At 46.0% G+C, this 19,754-nt stretch overlaps 1 protein-coding gene across 3 annotated transcripts in view; it reads left to right on the forward strand.

The window, feature by feature from the left end:
• Window positions 1-19,754, forward strand: part of EPB41L4B (erythrocyte membrane protein band 4.1 like 4B) — a 142,196-nt gene that overhangs the window by 26,403 nt on the left and 96,039 nt on the right. For all 3 annotated transcript variants that reach the window (XM_027105273.1, XM_027105275.1, XM_027105274.1), the window contains exon 2: window positions 12,021-12,125. In XM_027105273.1, coding sequence (XP_026961074.1) covers window positions 12,021-12,125 — 105 coding nt within the window. The remainder of the gene's footprint in view (window positions 1-12,020; window positions 12,126-19,754) is intronic.

Genomic DNA, 19,754 nt, shown 5'->3' on the forward strand with positions numbered 1-19,754 from the left:
GTCTGCAAAATTGGGCACAAAGTACAGCAGTGCAGCCCCTTTGTAAGCCGCACCGAAGACTGGGGGTGGGGATGAAATGTGACTTAAGGTCCATAGTAGGTATTGAGTTGAATCTGGACGGACGTCTGTATATTGTATTTTGTTTTAGTGACATGGCAGAAAATTAGCTGTTACTGGCTTGGAGTCATCTTCTGCATCGCATAGCACCATCACCTTCCCTGCGGACAAAGGTTTCTCTTCCCAGCCACTGGCTTGGATGCTCGAAGGCAAGGCTCAGGCCAGACCGTGCTGACACCCTCCAACCTTCAACTCCTTTGTAGTTTGTGAGGTTTTCATTAAGTTTTATGGAAAATTTCAAATACACAAGTTGAGACAACTCGTATGACTCATCATACAACAGTATGATGAAACTGTCATGTACACAACACCCATATATTATTTTTTTCTCTGGAGTATTTTAAAGCAACTCCTAAACAACTTATCATTTCACCTGTTAACACCTAAATGGGTAGCGCTCTCTCTCTCTATCTATATATATCTATTCACCACCCCGTTATCACACTCAGCAAAATGAGCAAGGATTCCTTAATGTCGTCTGATACAAAGTCCTTGTTCACCTTTCCCTCGCCATCCCCAAAATCTTTTTGTGGACGGTGGTTGGCTTGTTTGAATCAGGAGCCAACTGCAGACAACACGCTGCATTTGGTCAATAATGTCTTTTAAGTGTCTTTGAATCCGTAATAGTCCTCTCCCTCCTTTTCAGTGCAATTTATTGAGTTCTGAATATGCAGCTGGTAAATGTAGAGCAAGGCAGCCTCAGACATTTCAGCCCTTGATTTTAATGTCTTTCTCCTAAGCAGAGTTTGTGGCCTCTGAAGAACAGTGTTTTGGTTTGTCGATCCTTTTTTTTTAAGAATTAATATATGTATTATTCTAATTCCTCGTCTCCAAGCAGATGATACCTAAGTTAGCATCACTCTAAGCAACGTTTTTTAAAGTTATGAAAAACTTTTACATACTAAATCTTTTATAAAGTGCGCACACATGCCACGCACATGTGTTATATCTGTGTACCTATATGGTTTCCATTCTGGTTATCTATTGAATAACAAATTCCCCCAGTGCTTAGTGGCTTAAAACAACAATCATTTATCGTAGTTCATGGGTTCTGTTGATCAAGAACCCATTGAGGGGCCAAGAGGGGAATAAAGACACAGACCTACTAGAGAATGGACTTGAGGATACGGGGAGGGGGAAGGGTAAGCTGGGATGAAGTGAGAGAGTGGCATGGACATATATACACTACCAAATGTAAAATAGATAGCTAGTGGGAAGCAGCCGCATAGCACAGGGAGATCAGCTCTGTGCTTTGTGACCACCTAGAGGGGTGGGATAGGGAGAGTGGGAGGGAGGGAGACACAAGAGGGAAGAGATATGGGGACATATGTATATGTATAACTGATTCACTTTGTTATAAAGCAGAAACTAACACACCATTGTAATGCAATTATACTTCAATAAAGATGTTAAAAAAAAAAAAACCCGTTGAGGTGGGGCTCAGCTAGGATTTTCTTTTGCTTTTCATGGCGTCAAGCAGGATCACCCAGGAGTACTTAGTTGCAAGATTGGCTGGTGTAGAGGGTCCATGATGGCTGCACTCACATCTGGCACCTTGACAGGGATGGCTGGAGGCTGGGCTCAGCTGGGACAGTTGAGAGGAACATCTGCTCATGGCCTCTTCAGCATGGTAGTCTTAGGGTAGTTGGATTTTTCACATGATGGCTGGCTCTTCCCACAGAGCAAGCATCCCAAGAGAACTGTCACTCACCTTGGAAATCACAGAATATCACTAATGCCATATTCTGTTTGGTTGAAGCAGCGCCAGCCTCTTCCATATGCAAGGGAAAAAGAAAAAGACCTTGCAGCCATTTTTTTAGTGGCCACAGTTTAAAAGATTAACACAAAAATTAACACTGTAGGTACTTGCCACCAGGGACCTTTTAAGTCCCCATGTACTTGCTTCTCTTTTGATGTAAGATGGAGGGCACTGGGATGGAAAGCCCCTGCCTTAGAGGTCATTCAGCGCAGTCTCCTGCCCCCATCCCATTCTCTAGGGCTTCGAGTGGACTCAGTTGGGCAGAGAGTACTGTGACTGGTTCATGACTCACCTAGCTTAATAATAAAGGTGAGGAGAGGCTCGCAATCCAGAATTCTAAGAGTCCTTTGTCCAGTGGACCTTTGTGTTAGGGAGGTTGTCTGATATTTTTGTCCTGGTCTGTAGGGATCGCATATGAAAATGTGCCCGATACTAGCTACCCCAAAATTAAAGAGTGTTCAACATGCGCTGTTTTAGTGTTTCTTATTGAGAGTGGGAGGTATAATATTTGAAGTGTTGGGTGAAACCAGTTTTCAGGGCTGGTTCTCCAGGATCAAGTAGCTTTAGTATCCAGACTTCATTCAGCATCTTGAGGATTGAAAGGGAACCCCTCCCTTCAACTAACCGCTGAGTCACATGTGTTAGGCATGCTTGGAAGGAGCTATAGGGAGACAGAAACCGAAGTCATTAGGAGGTGTTAGGTATTCCACACGGATTGAAAGAAGGTTCATAGGCTCATGGCCGTTGGGACCATTTAATTCTCACAGCAGAAACAAATGAGAGCTTTGACTCTTTGCTGAGATATAAATACAGTTTGGCCTGAAGATGGTTTAGCAGCCTGGAACAGGGGCTGATCAGTAGTTAATTAATAATGCAACACGAAGTCTCAGTGTTTTAGATTGGTCTCTCCATCAGTTGAAGCCAGTGTGGTGCTCTGTTCTGGACCCCTTAAGCCTACAACCTGCCCACCCAGACCTCATGTTGCACGTGGAGAGCCCCACGCCCCTGGTTGAAAGCAAACCCTGGTCGTCACTGCCTCCTTTCACTGACTCACATACCAAGTTGACTTTCTTCTAAGATTGTTCTCACTTCCTTGTTGATTAAAATCAAGGGAAGTTGTTTCTGTAAATTTTCTTTTTAATTAATTTATTTTATTTTTGGCTGCGTTGGTTCTTTGTTGCTGCACGTGGGCTTTTTCTCTAGTTGCGGCAAGCGGGGGCTACTCTTCATTGCGGTGCGTGGGCTTCTCCTTGCGGTGGCTTCTCTTGTTGCAGAGCACGGGCTCTAGGCATGCGGGCTTCAGTAGTTGTGGTGCCCGGGCTCAGTAGTTGTGGCTCGCGGGCTCTAGAGCGCAGGCTCGGTAGTTGCGGCACACGGGCTAGGTTGCTCCGCAGCATGTGGGATCTTCCCGGACCAGGGCTCGAACCCATGTCCCCTGCAGATTCTTAACCACTGTGCCACCAGGAAAGTCCCCAAGGGCAGTTGTTTTTGCTGCGTCCTCTGAGTTCTAAGAGGTTGTTAGCCAGGCAAATCAGGAAATTAATCACATGTGCCCTGTTTTACCAGAATTGAATTTCCAGGAGCTGCCCAGCCTGTGGATGTCCCCCACGCACCGTGTCTTGACTTCTGTGTCAGTATGTGAGCAAATCAACTACTTTGCGTTCTGCCACAGCTTCCCTGCCCTCCAGACAAAACTGGAATTGCCCCCACCCCACCCCACCATGAGATCTATTTGTGTCGGACCATGTGGCCCTGTATCCCAGCTGTAGCCGAGGCCACATGTGAAGTAGGCTCTCAGCAGCCATGTGTTGAATTGGGCTTAAGAAACATTTCTTGTTTGCTGGACATGGCTCATGTGTTTGGAGCCAAAGAGGTGAATGAGCTGACCAGAGATGCAGCGGGATGAGGTGGAAAGAACTCCACCTGTCTAAGAATCCGGAAGGTGGGGTCCTGATTCTAGGTCTGCTACTTGTAAGCAATATGAACTTGGTCACGTAATCTCTCTGAGGGTCAGGCTCCTTCTCTGTAAAATGGGGTCGTGGAACCTTTGTAAACATGGAGATCCTCTTCAACTGGGAGGTGGAATTTATAAGCTGGAGAGCCTGGCCTTCAGTCCAGCAGAGTAGGGATACTTCTGCACAGTCTTTGCATCAGTAGATTCCAGTTTTGAGTCACCAGGTCTTGCCGATGGCTGAGATGCTATTTCTCACTCATGATGACGTTTCAAGGTAACTTTATTGGGTAAGTTCAGATATTTGTCTTTACGACGTCCTGGTGTAAACAGTTTATATTTCTTTGTGATGACTTAGTAGTGATGGCAATGGGGACAGAGACCCCTGGGCCACTTTATGTGCGTGTAACAGAGAGCTAGTTTCCTGCTAAGGCTCAGAGAAAACTAGCAAGTTATCAAGTTGCGGGGTGGGGTTAGGAACTAGTAACTCACCATGAATTAGAACTTCCTAGAAACAGTTGAAAGATACCTTGAGGTAGGTGCCTTCTGGGAACCGCTGGCCAGGAAGCCCACCGATGAGAACAGGTAGAGTTCCCGGAGCTGTTTAAACAGGGGTGTTTACGAACTTGGAAAGGAAGGAGTTGATCTCCAGGGACCAACAGGGATTTACCAAAAATACCAAAGCCTCATTAGCCTCAGTGTTTCTTTAAATGGCATTACTAGATCACAGACTTCCTGTATATCAGTTTTTGTTGGGCATTTGGCAAAAAGTATGTCGTGTTATTCCTGTGGACACGCGAGAGAAATAAGGTTCGGACGAAAGTGATAATAATTCCTTTGTGTGTATAGGACACCGCAGTTTACAGTGCACGCTCATTTGCTTTCTTGCTTTTTTATTAACATAATGACTTAGCAAGGTGGATGGGGCGGAGGAGAGTACCCCATTTTTCAGATGGAGAGGCTGAGTCTCAGGGTGGGGCTTGCCTAGGGTCACCGTCATATTGCTAGAAAAGAAACAGAGCTGGTTTTCCAACCCAACATTTTTTTAAAAATAAATTTATTTTTATTTATTTACTTTTGGCTGCATTGGGTCTTTGTTGTTGCGCGCGGGCTTTCTCTATTTGCAGCGAGCGGGGGCTACTCTTCGTTGCAGTGCACGGGCTTCTCGTTGCGGTGGCTTCTCTTGTTGTGGAGCGTGGGCTCTAGGCGTGCGGGCTTCAGTAGTTGTGGCGCGCGGGCTCAGTGGTTGTGGCTCGCGGGCTTAGTTGCTCCCGGCATGTGGGATCTTCCCAGATCAGGGCTCGAACCCAATTCCCCTGCATTGGCAGACGGATTCTTAACCACTGCGCCACCAGGGGAGCCCCCAACCCAACATTTTTGCCTCTGAGAGTTCCAGGGCATGGCCCCCCGTGGTAAAACCGTGTGTATTTATAACCAGGCTGTGGCCACCATCAGATGGGTGCCTTACTACTGTAGAAATAAAGACACGGCCCCTCCCCCACCCCGTACCCTCCACCCCTCACCCCTTCCTGATTATCAGATTTCCCATATGTTGCAAAACTAAGATCAATAAGGGGTATATGGGATAACAAGCAAGGGGGTTAACCTTTTAATAATGTTCTTAAAAGGATAGATTGTGGGCCAATTTAAATAAGATGACATTTAATTGGAGCACATGCAAAAGTCTGCACTCAGGTTTCAAACCATCGCCACACTTATTTTGGTTATTTTTTAACCCATGTATAAAAATCCAGAACTTGATAATATTTCGTAGAAGGCATAGCATTTTCATCAGCCAAAAGGGCAGGCCACAGTGTGGTATGGTTTTCAAAACACCAGTGTTCTAGACTGCTTTAGAACAGACAGGGAGTCGGGAACGGGAGATGGTAGTACCAGGGTTCTCCATCCAGGTCCCAGCTGGCTGTAGAGAATTCCCAATGAAGATGAACCAGGAAGATCAGACTTGTGCAAAGTGGGTTGTTTGAAGACTGTCTTGGGAGCTGAGGATTCTCCTAAACCCGCATCAGCAGTTATGTTTTCGAGCTTTAGAATGTCGAATGATAAAGAAGCAAAGATGAACAGGACAGGGTGCCGCCAACAGGAAGTTTAGTGATGATGATTGTCACTTGAAAGTGGCCATGGGGATTGGCTCGTTGCAGGTGGGGATAGCAATGGGGATGTAGGGGAGGAGGACGCCTAGGCAAAGGAATGACACAGGCAACACTGTAGGGGTGGGACCTGCTGTCTGTGGTGAGTGGGCGGCGTGGTTGGAGAACACGTTTGCCTGGAGCATGTGAGGCCTGTGGGAGGGAGAAGGAGTATTGGGTTGGGCAGCATAGATTATGCAGAATCCCTAGCACCAGGCCAAGAAGCCTGCGCTTCATCCTCTGGTGGATGTTTCTGTGCAGAAAAGTGACTGAGATGAGGGCTGTGTTGTATGAGGACCATTCCGGCAAACACAAGGAAGATGGCCTTTAGGAGGGAGACACTAGAGGTAGTTGGACCACTCGGGGGCTGTTGCTGAGGTCCATATATGAGGTGATGTGGCCTGAGCCACAATGGAGAGGAAAGAGAGAGCCTTCTGAAGATGGATGCAGAGGGGCGTGCCATCTGATGGATGTGGAACTGGTGGATGGAAGAGAGCCTCGTGTGCCTGCAAGCCTCCTGAAATCCTTTCTCTGCCCAGATGTCATGCTTTCCAACTAGGATGTATATGCTTGACTAGCACTTGCTCACACAGCTTATTTCCTCCTTTCAAACCTACCTGGGATGCACGGCATCTCATGCTATTGAGACTAATGAGATTTGGACGGATTGGCTTCTATCTTCTCTGTTCTTCCAGGACCACAGTCGACCTATTACATTGCAAGGGGGTCAGGTTACAGTAAGACGTTGCCAGTTGCATCTATCTAAGAGGGTCAGGCTGGTTCATTTATCTGGGGGACAGTTAAGACATCCGCTGTCCAGCAGTCTTCCTTATCGGGACCGTGTCTGGGAACCAGTAAATAGGCAAAATCAGAACCTCTGACTGGCTAACAAAGATTTCACGATGTCCATACCTTTCCCTGCTGGCTGGCTGCCTGACCCAGTCTTTAACCGGCGACTCTGTACTCTTACTTTACACATGATTTTCATGCACGTGGTTATTTTTAGCTCCTCTCAGATCAGAAGGAGCTGCTCTAGAGAGACATACTGTCTCCAAACCACTGGTTGCTGGTCCCTGTAAAAAATGATGTGCTGAGACGGGAGGAAGAAAAACTAGGCAACGTGGATGTAAGAACTCGAGGGTAGAGCTCTCTAGATCCTGCTGTGTTTGGGAACAGCTCTCCATACGTGTCTTGTAGTTGGTAGACTCCAGGTTGGTGATGGGGACTTTGTAAGGTTTTACAATGAGTATATTCTGTTTGGGAAGGCAGGGAGGTAAGTGGTGTTGCTACTTATGGGCTCGGGTCTTAAGCTGTTTAGGACGACGTTGCTCCGCAAGAAGGACTTGTTCTTCTGTAGCTTCCTGTAGCTGCTCCCTTCCAGACTTTGGGACCCCAGCATACCCCAATGCCTAGAGGGTGGCGGGCATTTGATGAGCAGTTGGTAAATATCTGTTGAATGAATGAATGAATGGATTCATCACAGAGGGGGAGACCCAGTTAACGATGAGGCAACAAGGAGCAGCTTCCATTCTTGTCACATTAACAGATGTCCTGGTGTAATCACTAGACAGCACTTCACGTAATAGCCGCGAAATTGTGTTTAGGTAAATGGCCTTGGAAGTAGAGCACAGTTCCCTAGATGCTTGTTCATGGAAAACTTGATTTGAAAAGATTTTAGTGAGTGTATTCTCATTTTTAGCCCTGCCCATTGTGAAATATCAGTCTGTTTTTCGTGCTTTGGCATGGCCCATCCAGAAGATTTGTTTCCTGGCCCCATCCATCCCCCATGCACATATCCGCATCCATCCACACATCCGTCCATCCATCCATCCATCCAGCCAGCCAGCCAGCCAGCCAGCAAACACATTTGTGGAGTGCCTGCGTTTTGGGGATGGAGGGAAGAGAGAATGGTATCCAGGTGAACACAGCTGGTCTCTGCCCTTGGGAGTGCTCAGTCTGAAGCAGGAATAAGACAGGAACATGGGCAGCTATGGTGCAGTGGGATAAGTGTGTATGTAATGAAGGCATGGGCCTGCTTGTGGGAACCCAGAAGAGGGGCACTTACTGCCCTGGAGCGAACGGAGAGAGTAGAGCTGGGGAAGCTGCCGAAGGAGGGAATGTTTGGGCCAGTAAGCCCGAGATGACAGCTTGTGGGCTGCTAGGGGCTGCCCCGAGTCAGATGTCCTGGCTGGCAGTGCAGACGAGTTATCTGGAACATTCTCAGTTTTGAGAATGGACACTCTGTGGGCTGGGAGGAGTGAAAGATGGTTGATTCATGGGCTGTGGTCTTGACCCTCCTATCTTCAACCTGCCTTTAACTCCCTGGGACCTCTGTTTCAAGGACCCTTCTGTTCATTCCAGCCCTCATAATTTCACCAGATTCTTTTTAGAGCAGGAAAGGGCCATTGGGAATTCTCTTTTCCAGCAGAAAAGACCAAAGAGCATACTTGGAGGGAGGAAGGTGAGTGGGGGGAAGTGTTTATAGGTGAGTAAAAATAGTGTCTCCTCTCCACCAGACCCTGCTGTATGCCACCCCCAAGTCCAGCTGAGTGAGGGTCTGTCAGCAGAGGAGCCAGTCTGGCATTGGCAGAAGGGACTCACTGCCCCTAGAAAGGTTCTTTTCCTAACCGCCACCTTGAGCTCATTCTAAATTAAGAGCCACTTTAGAAAGACATCAGAAAAGTAAAATTTGGAATGACCTAGACAGAAACTTGGGCTAACCTCCCTCATTTTACATGTGGGGAACTGTGCTTTTTCAGTTCATACTCTGAGAGTGTTAAAATTACATACCTGGATGGTAAGCCCTGAACCAAAATAGACCCAGGTGGGGAGCAGGTTGGATTTGGGGTCATTTGAGTTTTGTTGGCCCTGTATATTCAGGGCGCCATGGCCACGTCTGATTTGCAGCGGCAGGGGAAGTCCAGGATGACTGTATGGTTTGGGGGAAATTATGAATTGCTTAAGGTTGGAGTTAATGGTGTATCTGGGACTAGAGCACAGGTCTCTTGCTTTCTCCCAGCGTAGTTCTTTCTGCCACATCCTGCTGCTAAAGCTTTACTCTAACTATTTTTTTCCCACTAGGAAACCCACTAATGAAGCATTGGCACCGTGATAATAGGTGTTGCATGGGGCCAATAGCACTGGATAGTAATTGGAAGAAATACATCCAGAAGATGGATTATTATGGGCAAGGAGGAAGAGTGCCAGAATTGTGATTTTTTTTTTTTTTTGAAATTGTATTTGCTGCCTAACAACTGCCAAAAGACCAGTGTTAAAAAAAAACTTGGGAAGAAAACCATCTATAGTTTCTCCATGCTAACACAGCTGTTTTAGTTTTTGCCAATTTCCTGTTTTTATCAAGTAGTCCATGTACAGTGCATACGTATTTTTATGTAGTTGGGATCACAGCTTTCTATTAACAGAGTTAAGTACTGTGTTTACTTAACGTTTCTCATAAGAATTTTCCATATTTCGGTCTCATCTTCATAATTCTTTTTCGTTATGGCCGAATAGTATTCTGGAGTGCTGGTGGGCCCCAGTGCTGTGTTCTGTGATTGGAGTTTCAGTTGTTCTTCTTTTTGCCCTCCCGTGATCCTGCCTATTTCTCCAGTAGATTAATTTATAGAGAACACCACTGCACGTCAAGTCTTCTGCTTCTGTTGAATTGATACCTTCAGAGGAGTATTTCCAGGAAGGAAAGAGACTGTAATTCATTGATGTAGTTTTGATTTTTTTTTGTTATTGTTGTTTATTTGTATAACGTAAGTACAGATGTACACATAAAACAAAGGTACAGTTTAATGAACTACTAGAAGGTAGACAGACACCCTTGTACCACTACCCACGTCAAAAGCTGGAACCCTGCCAGCCAGCCAGAAGTCCACCGTTGCCCCCTCCCTGTGCCCCCTCCAAGCCCCAAGAGCAACGACTGCTCTGACTTTATTACAGTCACTTCTTTACTATCTTTCCAAGTTTGCTCACCCAAGTGTGCATCCCTAGATATTTCAAGTTAAGTTATCCTTTTTTAAAAAAATGTCTTTTAAAGCTCTTTTAATATGTAGGTGTTCCCTCCATCTCTTCTCTTCCCTATAGTCTGTTGGTTGAAGAAACTAGGTCATTTGTCCTGAGGAGCTTCTAGAATTTTCCACAGGCTGGATCTCACCAATTGCAGTCCCATGTAGTTTAGAACATTCCTCTGCATTTCCTACAGTTGGCAGTTGGATCTAGTGGTTGAATCAGTCCCAGGGTTGATTTTTTTTTTTTTTCCCTGTGGAAAGAGAGGTGTGGGGAGCAAGATTATATCTTGGGTGGTGGGACGTTCTTCATGGCGAGGTACATAATGGTTGTCTGTCTGTCTCCTGTTGCGATGTTAGTAGCCACTGGCATCCAATGCTTAGAGCCTGCCATTCATTAGAAGTTGCAAAATTGTGATATTGCAGTTCTGTTGTTCCTTCTTCATTTATTTGCTGGAATACTACTATAAAGAAAAACTTGGCCTCTCTACTATTTTTAATTGTTTATTTATAGAGATTCACATACCATACAGTTCACCTATCTGAAGCATGCAATCTAGTGGTCTTTAGTATTTTCGTAGAGTTGTGCATCAATCACCACAATTAATTTTAGAACACTTCATTAACCTCCAAAAAATCCTACTCATCTTCACTGTCACCCCGCAAACCTGGCAGCCCTAAGCAATTACTAATCTAATTTCTGTCTGTAGATTTACTGTTCTGGACATTTCAAATAATATGTGGTCATTTGTCACCAAGTTCTTTCACTTAGTATAATGTTTTCAGTATCCATTGATGTTGTAGCATGTATCAGAACTTTATTCCTTTTTATGGCCAAATAATATTCCATTGTATGGATGTACTGCGTTTTGTTTATCCATTCATCAGTTGATAGACATTTGGGTTGCTTCCACTTTTTGGCTATTAGGAATAATGCTGCTGTGAACATTTTTGTACCAGTTTCTGTGTGAGCTTAATGTTTTCATTTTTCTTGGATATCTACCTGGAAGTGTCATTGCTGGGTCAAATGGTAACTCTAGGTTTAACCATTTAAGAAACTGCCAGACTGTTTCCTAAATCAGCTACACAATTTGACATTCCTGTCAGCAGTATAAGAGGGTTCTAGTTTCTCCAACATTGGTTATCTGTCTTTTTTATTATAGCCCTCCTAGTGGGTGTGAAGTGTCTGATTGTGGTTTTGATTTGCATTTCCCTGATGAGTAATGATGTTGAGCATCTTTTCATATGCTTATTGGCTGTTTTTCTATCTTTGGAGAACCATGTATCTATCTATCTATCTATCTATCTATCTATCTATCTATCTCTATTTCCTTGACCTAATTTTTAATTGAATATATGTCTTTTTATTATTGAGTTGTAGTAATTCTTTGTATGTTCTAGATAGAAGTCCCTTGTCAGAAGTATGATTTGTAAAATTTTCTCCCATTCAGGGTTGTCTTTGTACTTTCTTGATATCTTGGTGTTCTTTGAAGCATAAAAGTTTTACATTTTTGATGATGTCCAGCTTGTTTTTTCTTTTGTTGCTTGCACTTTTGGTGTTTTATCTAGGAAACTGTTGCCTAATCCAAGGTCATGAAGATTTGTGTGTGTGTTTTATTCTGAGTTTTGTAGTCTTAACTCTTACATTTAGGTCTTTGATTCATTTTGAGTTAATTTTTGTATATGTTGTCATCTGCTCTTTGGTTACCCAGTGCTACAGCTAAAGGCAGGATCAATGCTTGATTTTTTTTCCCATTCATTTACCATTTATCGTAATAAGTCATTGGTTCCCTAATCATCCTATGAAGTTGTAGTTTGGTGCGTTTTTCTTGTCATTATGTATGTATGCTTAGATTTCATCATGAGTTTGTATTATAATAAAAATAATTACATTTTAAAAAATTTGTGTACTGTGACACATGTATGCAATAGAGAGAGAAAAGTGATTTTGTGGTTTGTTTTTTTCTTTTTTTAATCTTGTTTCTTATCCAGTTGTCACATCCTAAATTTTCATCTACCCACTTGTCTTCCAGAAACATGCCAAAGGCCAGGATTTGTTTGATCAGATTGTGTACCACTTGGACCTGGTGGAAACAGATTACTTTGGCCTCCAGTTCCTTGACTCTGCCCAGGCTGCGGTATGTATGCCTTTGATTCCTTACAGGATGGATTGGCTTTTCATGCTAATCACAGATCCACAGTTGCTAGAAATTGGTAGAGAAAAACAGGAGTAAAACTGTGATATTGTTGCAGTAAGGAGCATGGGGATGGAGGTGCTGGCACCCATGTGAGATGATGCATCCGTGTTGCCCCACCCTGGAGATGGCCAGTACCTGCAAAAGGAAGAGGAAGATGTGTTCCTGTTACACATGGGGATGCACTAGGGGAACCTTTCCAAGCATAGGGATGCAGTGTGGGCACATCTCTAGAGTAGGTAGAGAGAAGAAATATCATTATAGAAATTCTTTTAAGGATGCTGCTTGTATTTAACCAGCAGAAGAGGCTGTGCTACCCTCCTCTCCCGGACTCTTGCCAGGTGTAGCAAGCAGGTGCTGTGAGCACAGCTGAATTGCAGCCGGGCTTAGTGGGCTCAGGGGCTGGGCAGTCGGAGCGGGTCTTGGCATTGCTCGAGAACCATCTTGCAGCCTCCAGCAGGTTGCGTTAGGTCAGCAAAGACTTCCCCTGCTTTGCCTGAGACAGAACTGTGTGCAGTGGAGGTGCTCAAGTACGTGAACTCGACACAGCTCAGAACCACTCTTTCATTTATTTTAATTTCTTTATTTATTTTATAACTGACCTACAGTACTATGTTAGTTCCTGTTACACAATGTAGTAATTCAGTATTTCTGTACATTTCTAAATGATCACCCTGAAAGCCTATTTACTACCCATCACCGTACAGAGATATTACCGTATTACTGACTGTATTCTCCACACTGTACATTTCATACCTGTGACTCACTTATTTTCCAACTACTAGATGTTTGTATGTCTTAATCTCCCTCACCTATTTCTATCTCCCTCCTTCCCCCCCGGCAACCACCTGTTTGTTCTCTGTATCTGTAACTCTGTTTCTGTTTTGTAATGTTTGTTCATTTGTTCTGTTTCTTAGATTCCACGTATAAGTGATATCATACCATGTTTGTCTTTCACTATCTGACTTATTTCACTTAGCATAATACCCTCTAGGTCCCTCCATGTTGTCACAAATGGCAAGATTTCATTTTTTTTTTATGCATGAGTAATATTCCATTGCGTATGTATTATAGATACCACATCTTCTTTATCCATTCATCTATTGATGGGCACTTGGGTTGCTTCCATATCTTGGCTATTGTAAGTAACAGTGCAACGAACATAGGGGTGCATATATCTTTTCTAATTAGTGTTTTTTTCCTTTGGATAAATATCTAGGAGTGGAAGTGCTGGATCATATAGTAGTTCTATTTTTAATTTTTTGAGGAACCTCCATACTGTTTTCCATAGTGGCTGCATCAATTTACATTCCTACCAACAGTGCATGAGGGTTTCCTTTTCTCCACATCCTTGCCAATACTTGTTATTTGTTGTGTTTTTGGTAATAGCCATTCTGACAGGTGTGAGGTGATAGATACCTCGTTGTGGTTTAGATTTGCATTTTCCTGATGGTTAGTGATATTGAGCATCTTCTCATGTTTCTGTTGGCCATCTGTATGTCTTCTTTGGGAAAGTGTCTATTCAGATCCTCTGCCCATTTTTAAATAGGATTGTTTGGGTTTTTTGATGTTGAGTTGTATGAGGCCTTTGTATATTTTGGATATTAACCCCTTATCAGATGTATCGTTTGCAAAGATTTTCTCCTGGTCAGTAGGTGGCATTTTCATTTTGCTGATAGTTGTCTTCACTGTGCAAAAGCTTTTTAGTTTGGTGTAGTCCCATTTGTTTATTTTTGCTTTTGTTTCCCTTGCCTGAGGAGACATATACAAAAAATATTACTAAGACCACTGTCAAAGAGCATACTGCCTATGTTTTCTTCTAGAAGTTTTATGATTTCAGGTCTTACATTTAGGTCTTTTATCTATTTTGAATTTATTTTTGTGCATAGTGTGAGATAAAAGTCCAATTTGATTCTTCTGCATGTAGCTGTCCAGATCTCCCAACACCATTTATTGAAGAGACTGTCTTTGCCACATTGTATATTCTTGCCTCTTTTGTCATTGATTAATTGATCATATAAATGTGGGTTCATTTCTGGGCTCTCTATTCTGTTCCATTGACCTATGTGTCTGTACCATACTGTTTAGATTACTGTAGCTTTGTAGTATAGCTTGAAATCAGGGAATGTGGTACCTCCAGCTTTGTTCTTTTAAAAAGCAGGAAAGACTTCAGGGTCTCCCTTCCCAACAAAATCTAGCTTTGGGTTTCAAAGAGAATTTATTCAGGAACCTAAAAGTATTTATTAAGTGCCTGTTATGCACTGGGTCCTGTTCCAAGCAGTGGATAATGCAGTGGATAATGCAGTGGATGTATGTAATACCTATGTAACATGACTGGTGGTAATAAGTGTTAAGAAAAATAAAGCAGAGTGAGGTGTTAGACAAAGTAAAGGGAGGGTGAGGGAATAGACAGAGTAAGGGGCAGTGCTATCTTAGACAGAGTATGAAAGGGTGAGTTCCCTGGTAGAAGATGTTTGAGCTGAGACCTGGAGCTCCTCATCTGTGGCTAAGCCTTTCTACCTGAAAGACACTTTTTAGTGACTTCTGGGGGGCTACCCATGATGGTTGTAAGGAGATGCTCAAAGTCGATGCCTGGAAATTGGATCTGCCTGAGATGGTTACTGTGATGCTCAGTCTGCAGTGATAACGGTGGAGCCAGGACTTAAGTGCGCCCGGGCTACAGTGCCTGCTGGGCAGACACTCCCCTCTGCTCCCACTGGATGGCCCCTCTACACCACTGACTTCCTCTCCACTTTCAGGACCTCCTGTCTGCTGACAGCCCACTACCCCACCCCCCGACTGTTGCCACAAACACCCCAGCTGCCTCCTTGAGTTCGTGGTCCTGATTCCTTCCTGTGAGCCGGAGACTCTCACTCTGGCCACTGTGGCCCTGAGGAGGGCAGACCAGCTTTTCCCTGTCCCCTCCCCCGTGCAGTTCTGCTTCCTTTGAGGTTGGACTGCCCAGTGCTGTGCCCTCCGACCTCAGCGCTCTCCTTCCCATCCTTCAAGGCCTCTGGTGCCTGTTTTTCTCTTCCCTGGGCAACCTCAGAACTCAAATTGCTGACCCCTCTAAACATTCCAGACATGGTTTCCTCTCACTGAAGCTTCGGTTGAGCAAACCTCACACGGATGCACTTCTGGTCCTTTCACCACCGCAATCACTCCAAGATCCGGAATTCTGTCATTTCTCAACCCATGACAACGTCCCGTGATCGCGTCCTTCCAGTTCTTCTACATGTGGCCTTGGCCCACGACAACTCCTCCTACTCTGTCCTTCCTCCCGGCCTGGCGAAGCTCAGCTGTCTCACCTGTGTCCCCTCTTGCCCTTTGATTCTCCTGCTCCCCTGACTGTCCCCTGGCCTCCCTTTGACACACACGCACGCCCATATGCTTCCTCTGCTGCTTCTCCCGGGCTGCCAGGCGTTGCTGGAGAGCCACGGGCTGTGCGTTTTGGCACCAGCACAAATCACAGATCACAGGTTCAGCAGAGTCCAAGCCCCCGAGCTGTTCTTGGAGCCTCATTATCCCCCAGTGGACTCTGGGGGTTAATCCCAACTCTGGAATGCCCCAGGGTTCCCCTCTGACTCTGGATCACAGGCCCGTAGTCCAGTTCCCACAAAGACTGGTCTCATGGTTGGCCTTGCCACCTACTGAGAAGACCGAGTCATTTAGCTGAAACGCCTTGAGTTTTCTTCCCTGCATCTCAAAGTTTCTCTTTTCTCCCTGTCCATCCTTTTTACTACTTTGTTTTAAGGGAGTTTGCCTGTTTCTCCAGCATTTACTCACTACACCTGCGTCAGAGTTCCATTTCCGGTTGCTTCCTGGGTGCTGAGTTCAGAGTCCTCCTTGCTGTCCCCAGCATCTGACACTTGCCAGCCCTCCTCATCCCGGAAACTCTTCTCTATTCTGCTTCTCCTGTTGTCCTAACGTGTGGTATCTTTGGCTTCAGATTGTTTATGGCCCTGGACTGAGTCAGACCTGGACCTTACTCTTGGTTCTGCCCCAACTCATTTGATGGGCTTTAGATAAGCCACCTTTTCTCCCTTGGGCTCAGTTTCCTCATCTGTAAAATGAGGTTCTTTTATTTATTTACTTATTTTTGGCTGTGTTGTTTCTTCATTGCTGCGTGGGCTTTCTCTAGTTGCGGCGAGTGGGGGCTGCTCTTCGTTGCAGTGCACGGGCTTCTCATTGCGGTGTCTTCTCTTGAAGAGCACAGGCTCTAGGCCTGCGGGCTTCAGTAGTTGTGGCTCGCAGGCTCTAGAGCGCAGGCTTAGTAGTTGTGGTGCACAGGCTTAGTTGCTCCACGGCACGTGGGATCTTCCCGGACCAGGGATTGAACCTGTGTCCCCTGCATTGACAGGTGGATTCTTAACCACTGCGCCAGCAGGGAAGCGCCTGTTTTTTTTTCTTTTGACCACCCCAGGCAGCATGTGTAATCTTAGTTCCCCTACCAAGGATCAAACCCGCGCCCCCTGCAGTGGAAGCATGGAGTCTTAACCACTGGACTGCCAGGAAAATCCCTAAAATGGGGTTCTTGGACCTGTTCTCCCAAGAGCTCTTCTAGTTCTAATGTCCAGTGATCTGAGTCTAAAGAAGAGGCAGGCGTGTCTGCCCCACAAATCTTCTCTAGTCAGGGAGAAGGTACCTGTTATTTCTGCCATTAGAGCCAAGTACCTGTTGTTCTGGTGGCATGTCCTCATCCCCAGGCGACTGCTTTCCAGCCACACGGGTTCCCAGAAAGCCGAGGATGTGACTCCACTATGAAAGGCTCTGCGGTGAGCCTCTGCTCACTTGGCTGCCGGGCTTTCCCGTCCACTGGTGCCCTGGCCCTGTACAGCGGGAGGGATGTTCACGGTGAGATCCAGGCGTCCTTCCCAGGCCATACACCTGCAGACGCTCAGATTCTGCAGGTGCTAAAGCCTTTCAAGCATGCAGCTCTGTGAATATGATGCGCTTTTCTTCCCCACAAGAGCAGGCGTAGGGTCCTCGTCTGCCGAACTCTGAGGATCCTGGAGATGTGGGGCAGCGACAGCTCCCAGGCCTCTTCTGCTCATCGGTTTGACATCTAAGCTGGGCTCATGGTAGGCTGGGTCTGGTACTGCCCGCGCCTTGCTTGTGCTGGTTCCCCTCCCGGGACACCCTTTATCATCCCGTTTAAACTTCTGGCCATCGTTCAAGACCACCTCTGATGACAGCCCTTCGTGCAGCGTGTCCTCAACTCCCAAAATGTTTTTCTTCCTCTATGTAGACCTGAGCTTATTTTTCCCTCCCTGGCAGTTTGCTCATTTGGCCTCAGGGTCATTATTTGTGTATATGAACAAACCTTTCTGATTAGATCCTAAGACTTAGGTCCTCCTCTTCTTAGCTTGGTGACTATTGGTGACAAAGGCATACAACCTAGAACTTTCGTCCTTAGCCCCGGAAGGGACCTTAGGAGCCATTTGTCAAATTTCTCCATCTCTGGTGGTGAAACCAAAGTCCTTAGACCTTGGCAGGTCACTCAGCGAGTAGCGCAGCTTGTGGGCGAACCCAGGTTTTCCGATTTCGGGTTTTAAGTGTTCTTTTCGGTACACTGTACTCTGGAACCTCAGTTTTCCTAACACCAAGGTGAATGTAGTAACATCCATTTCAGAGGGAAATTGAAGGACTGAGTTAATGGAAGAGAAAGGGTTTTGTAATCCAGCATGGGTGTGGGTCTCACTTCTTCCCAGCTGGGCAGGCCCGGGGGGACCAGATGTCATCATGGCCCCCAGAGCTGATGCCCTGAGGTTAGCTGGAACCTCAAGGCTGCCCTGTCCGTGGGAGAGACCTTAGCGATTTAGATGAGACCTCTGGGAAAGTTCGCTGAGCCAATGATTTTTCCCAAAGGCCTGGGACAAAGCATCTGGTGGCAGGTGTGATAGATGGGGGCTCAGAAGGGAACGGTCCACTTGGCCATTGGCTTATTGCCCCATAATCGAGGCTCCTGCAAGGAATGATGTCCCCACCCAGCCCCTAATATGCAAATCAGAGGGCTGGGGGTTCCAGGGCTCTTGGCTGTCTGCATCCCCAGCTTATATTCCCAGCTTGCTGCAGAAAGCCAAGCCTGGTTTCCATAGTGCGCAGCCCAGCCCTGAAGCAAGGTCAAAGTCTATTGGCTTCGCCTATTTTTAGCAGTTGGGGCTGGGGACCTCCTCTTTCCCTTTTCTATATCAAAGCAGGAAAGCCACCCAGGAACCCACTCTGTAGCTCTCACTTTGACACAGCTCAAAGCAGGGGCAGGGGTTCTATTTGTACATATCAAAGCTTTCTTCCGAGAGCCCAGGGCTCTGGCCTACACCCACCCAGCTTTCTTAGACTGTTCTGGTAGATGCTGTTTACTGAGTTTCTACTCTGATGAGCTCTGAGGCAGGTATCAAACTAGAGGCATTATATAACTCTTGTTTAACATTCAGCGTTGATCTGTAAAGCTGGCCATAAAGCAGACCCATTTCACAGATGAAGAAGCTGAGGCTCACTAGAAACCTTGTAAAGGCTAAAGTAAGGGACAGAGCCGGGATTCAGAACCTGGTCTCTCATTCCAAAGGCCAGCACTTTCCACTGGGTTATACTGACTCCATTACACAAGGGAACATCACACCCACCCCCACACAGCCACACCTGTGGAAAGAAAACATTCAGTCAGTAGCCATTCAGCAAACTTTGACTTGGAGCTTACTCAGTGGCAAGCTCTGTGGTGCAGAGGTAGGCTGGACAGTGTCCCCACCTGCCACATTCTGGTGAGGGAGACAGACAAGTGGTCCCTTGGAAAACTGGGGGCTCAGTTTTTTTTTTAATGATAAATATAAAATTACCCAATAAAATATCCACCACAGTTAGTGTACTTAAAGTATCTTAGGACTCAGAGTCTTGGAGCAGAAAACCAATCCCAGAATTTCAGTGTTAAGATCCTGAAACCTGGAAAGTTAAGTCTCAGACTATACTGTTCACGGTTATAGACCGTACTGTTCACTGCCCTCCCGTCTGTGAGCCCGGAGGCTGAGTGTTGCTGATGAGGTGATCAGGGTATCAGAGGGGAAGGGCGAACATGGGGTGGGCCGCAGCCACAGAGGATGAGAGGACTTTGCCAGGCAGAGGAGCGGCAGGGATTTGGGGCTGGAGTAACCATAGCCCCACCAAGCAGAAGTCTCCGTCCCCATCTCGGGGTGGGCGTTCTACAGGGTAGGTGTAGCCATCCTCAGTCCCTTCCAAAGCCCCACCCAGCGTGAAAAGGGAGCATTTCATGGTGGTCCGTTTTGCAGCAAGGAATCCGGAAAAGGTGGTTTTGGGCCTTTGTCTCAGACTTGTGAGGTGTTTTTCATCTGGTTTTTGCAGCACGGAATCGGGTAGATGGGTGATTAGAGGCCCAGGGCTGTGAGGGGAGGTTGACACACAGACATGGTGACTGCTGGAAGGACTCTGTGGACGCCAGAGGGACTGTTGTGGCTTCACCCTGATGGGTGCCTGGAATGTCATCACATTTGCCGCTTGTGTGGACACTGCCGGCGCTCCTACCGTTTCAGATGTATGTGGGGTTAGGGTTGGAGAGTATAA

Source organism: Aethalodelphis obliquidens, unplaced genomic scaffold (genome assembly GCF_003676395.1).
Source record: "Aethalodelphis obliquidens isolate GAN/ISIS:26980383/991018 unplaced genomic scaffold, ASM367639v1 scaffold7, whole genome shotgun sequence".
NCBI classification, from domain to species: Eukaryota; Metazoa; Chordata; class Mammalia; order Artiodactyla; family Delphinidae; genus Aethalodelphis; species Aethalodelphis obliquidens.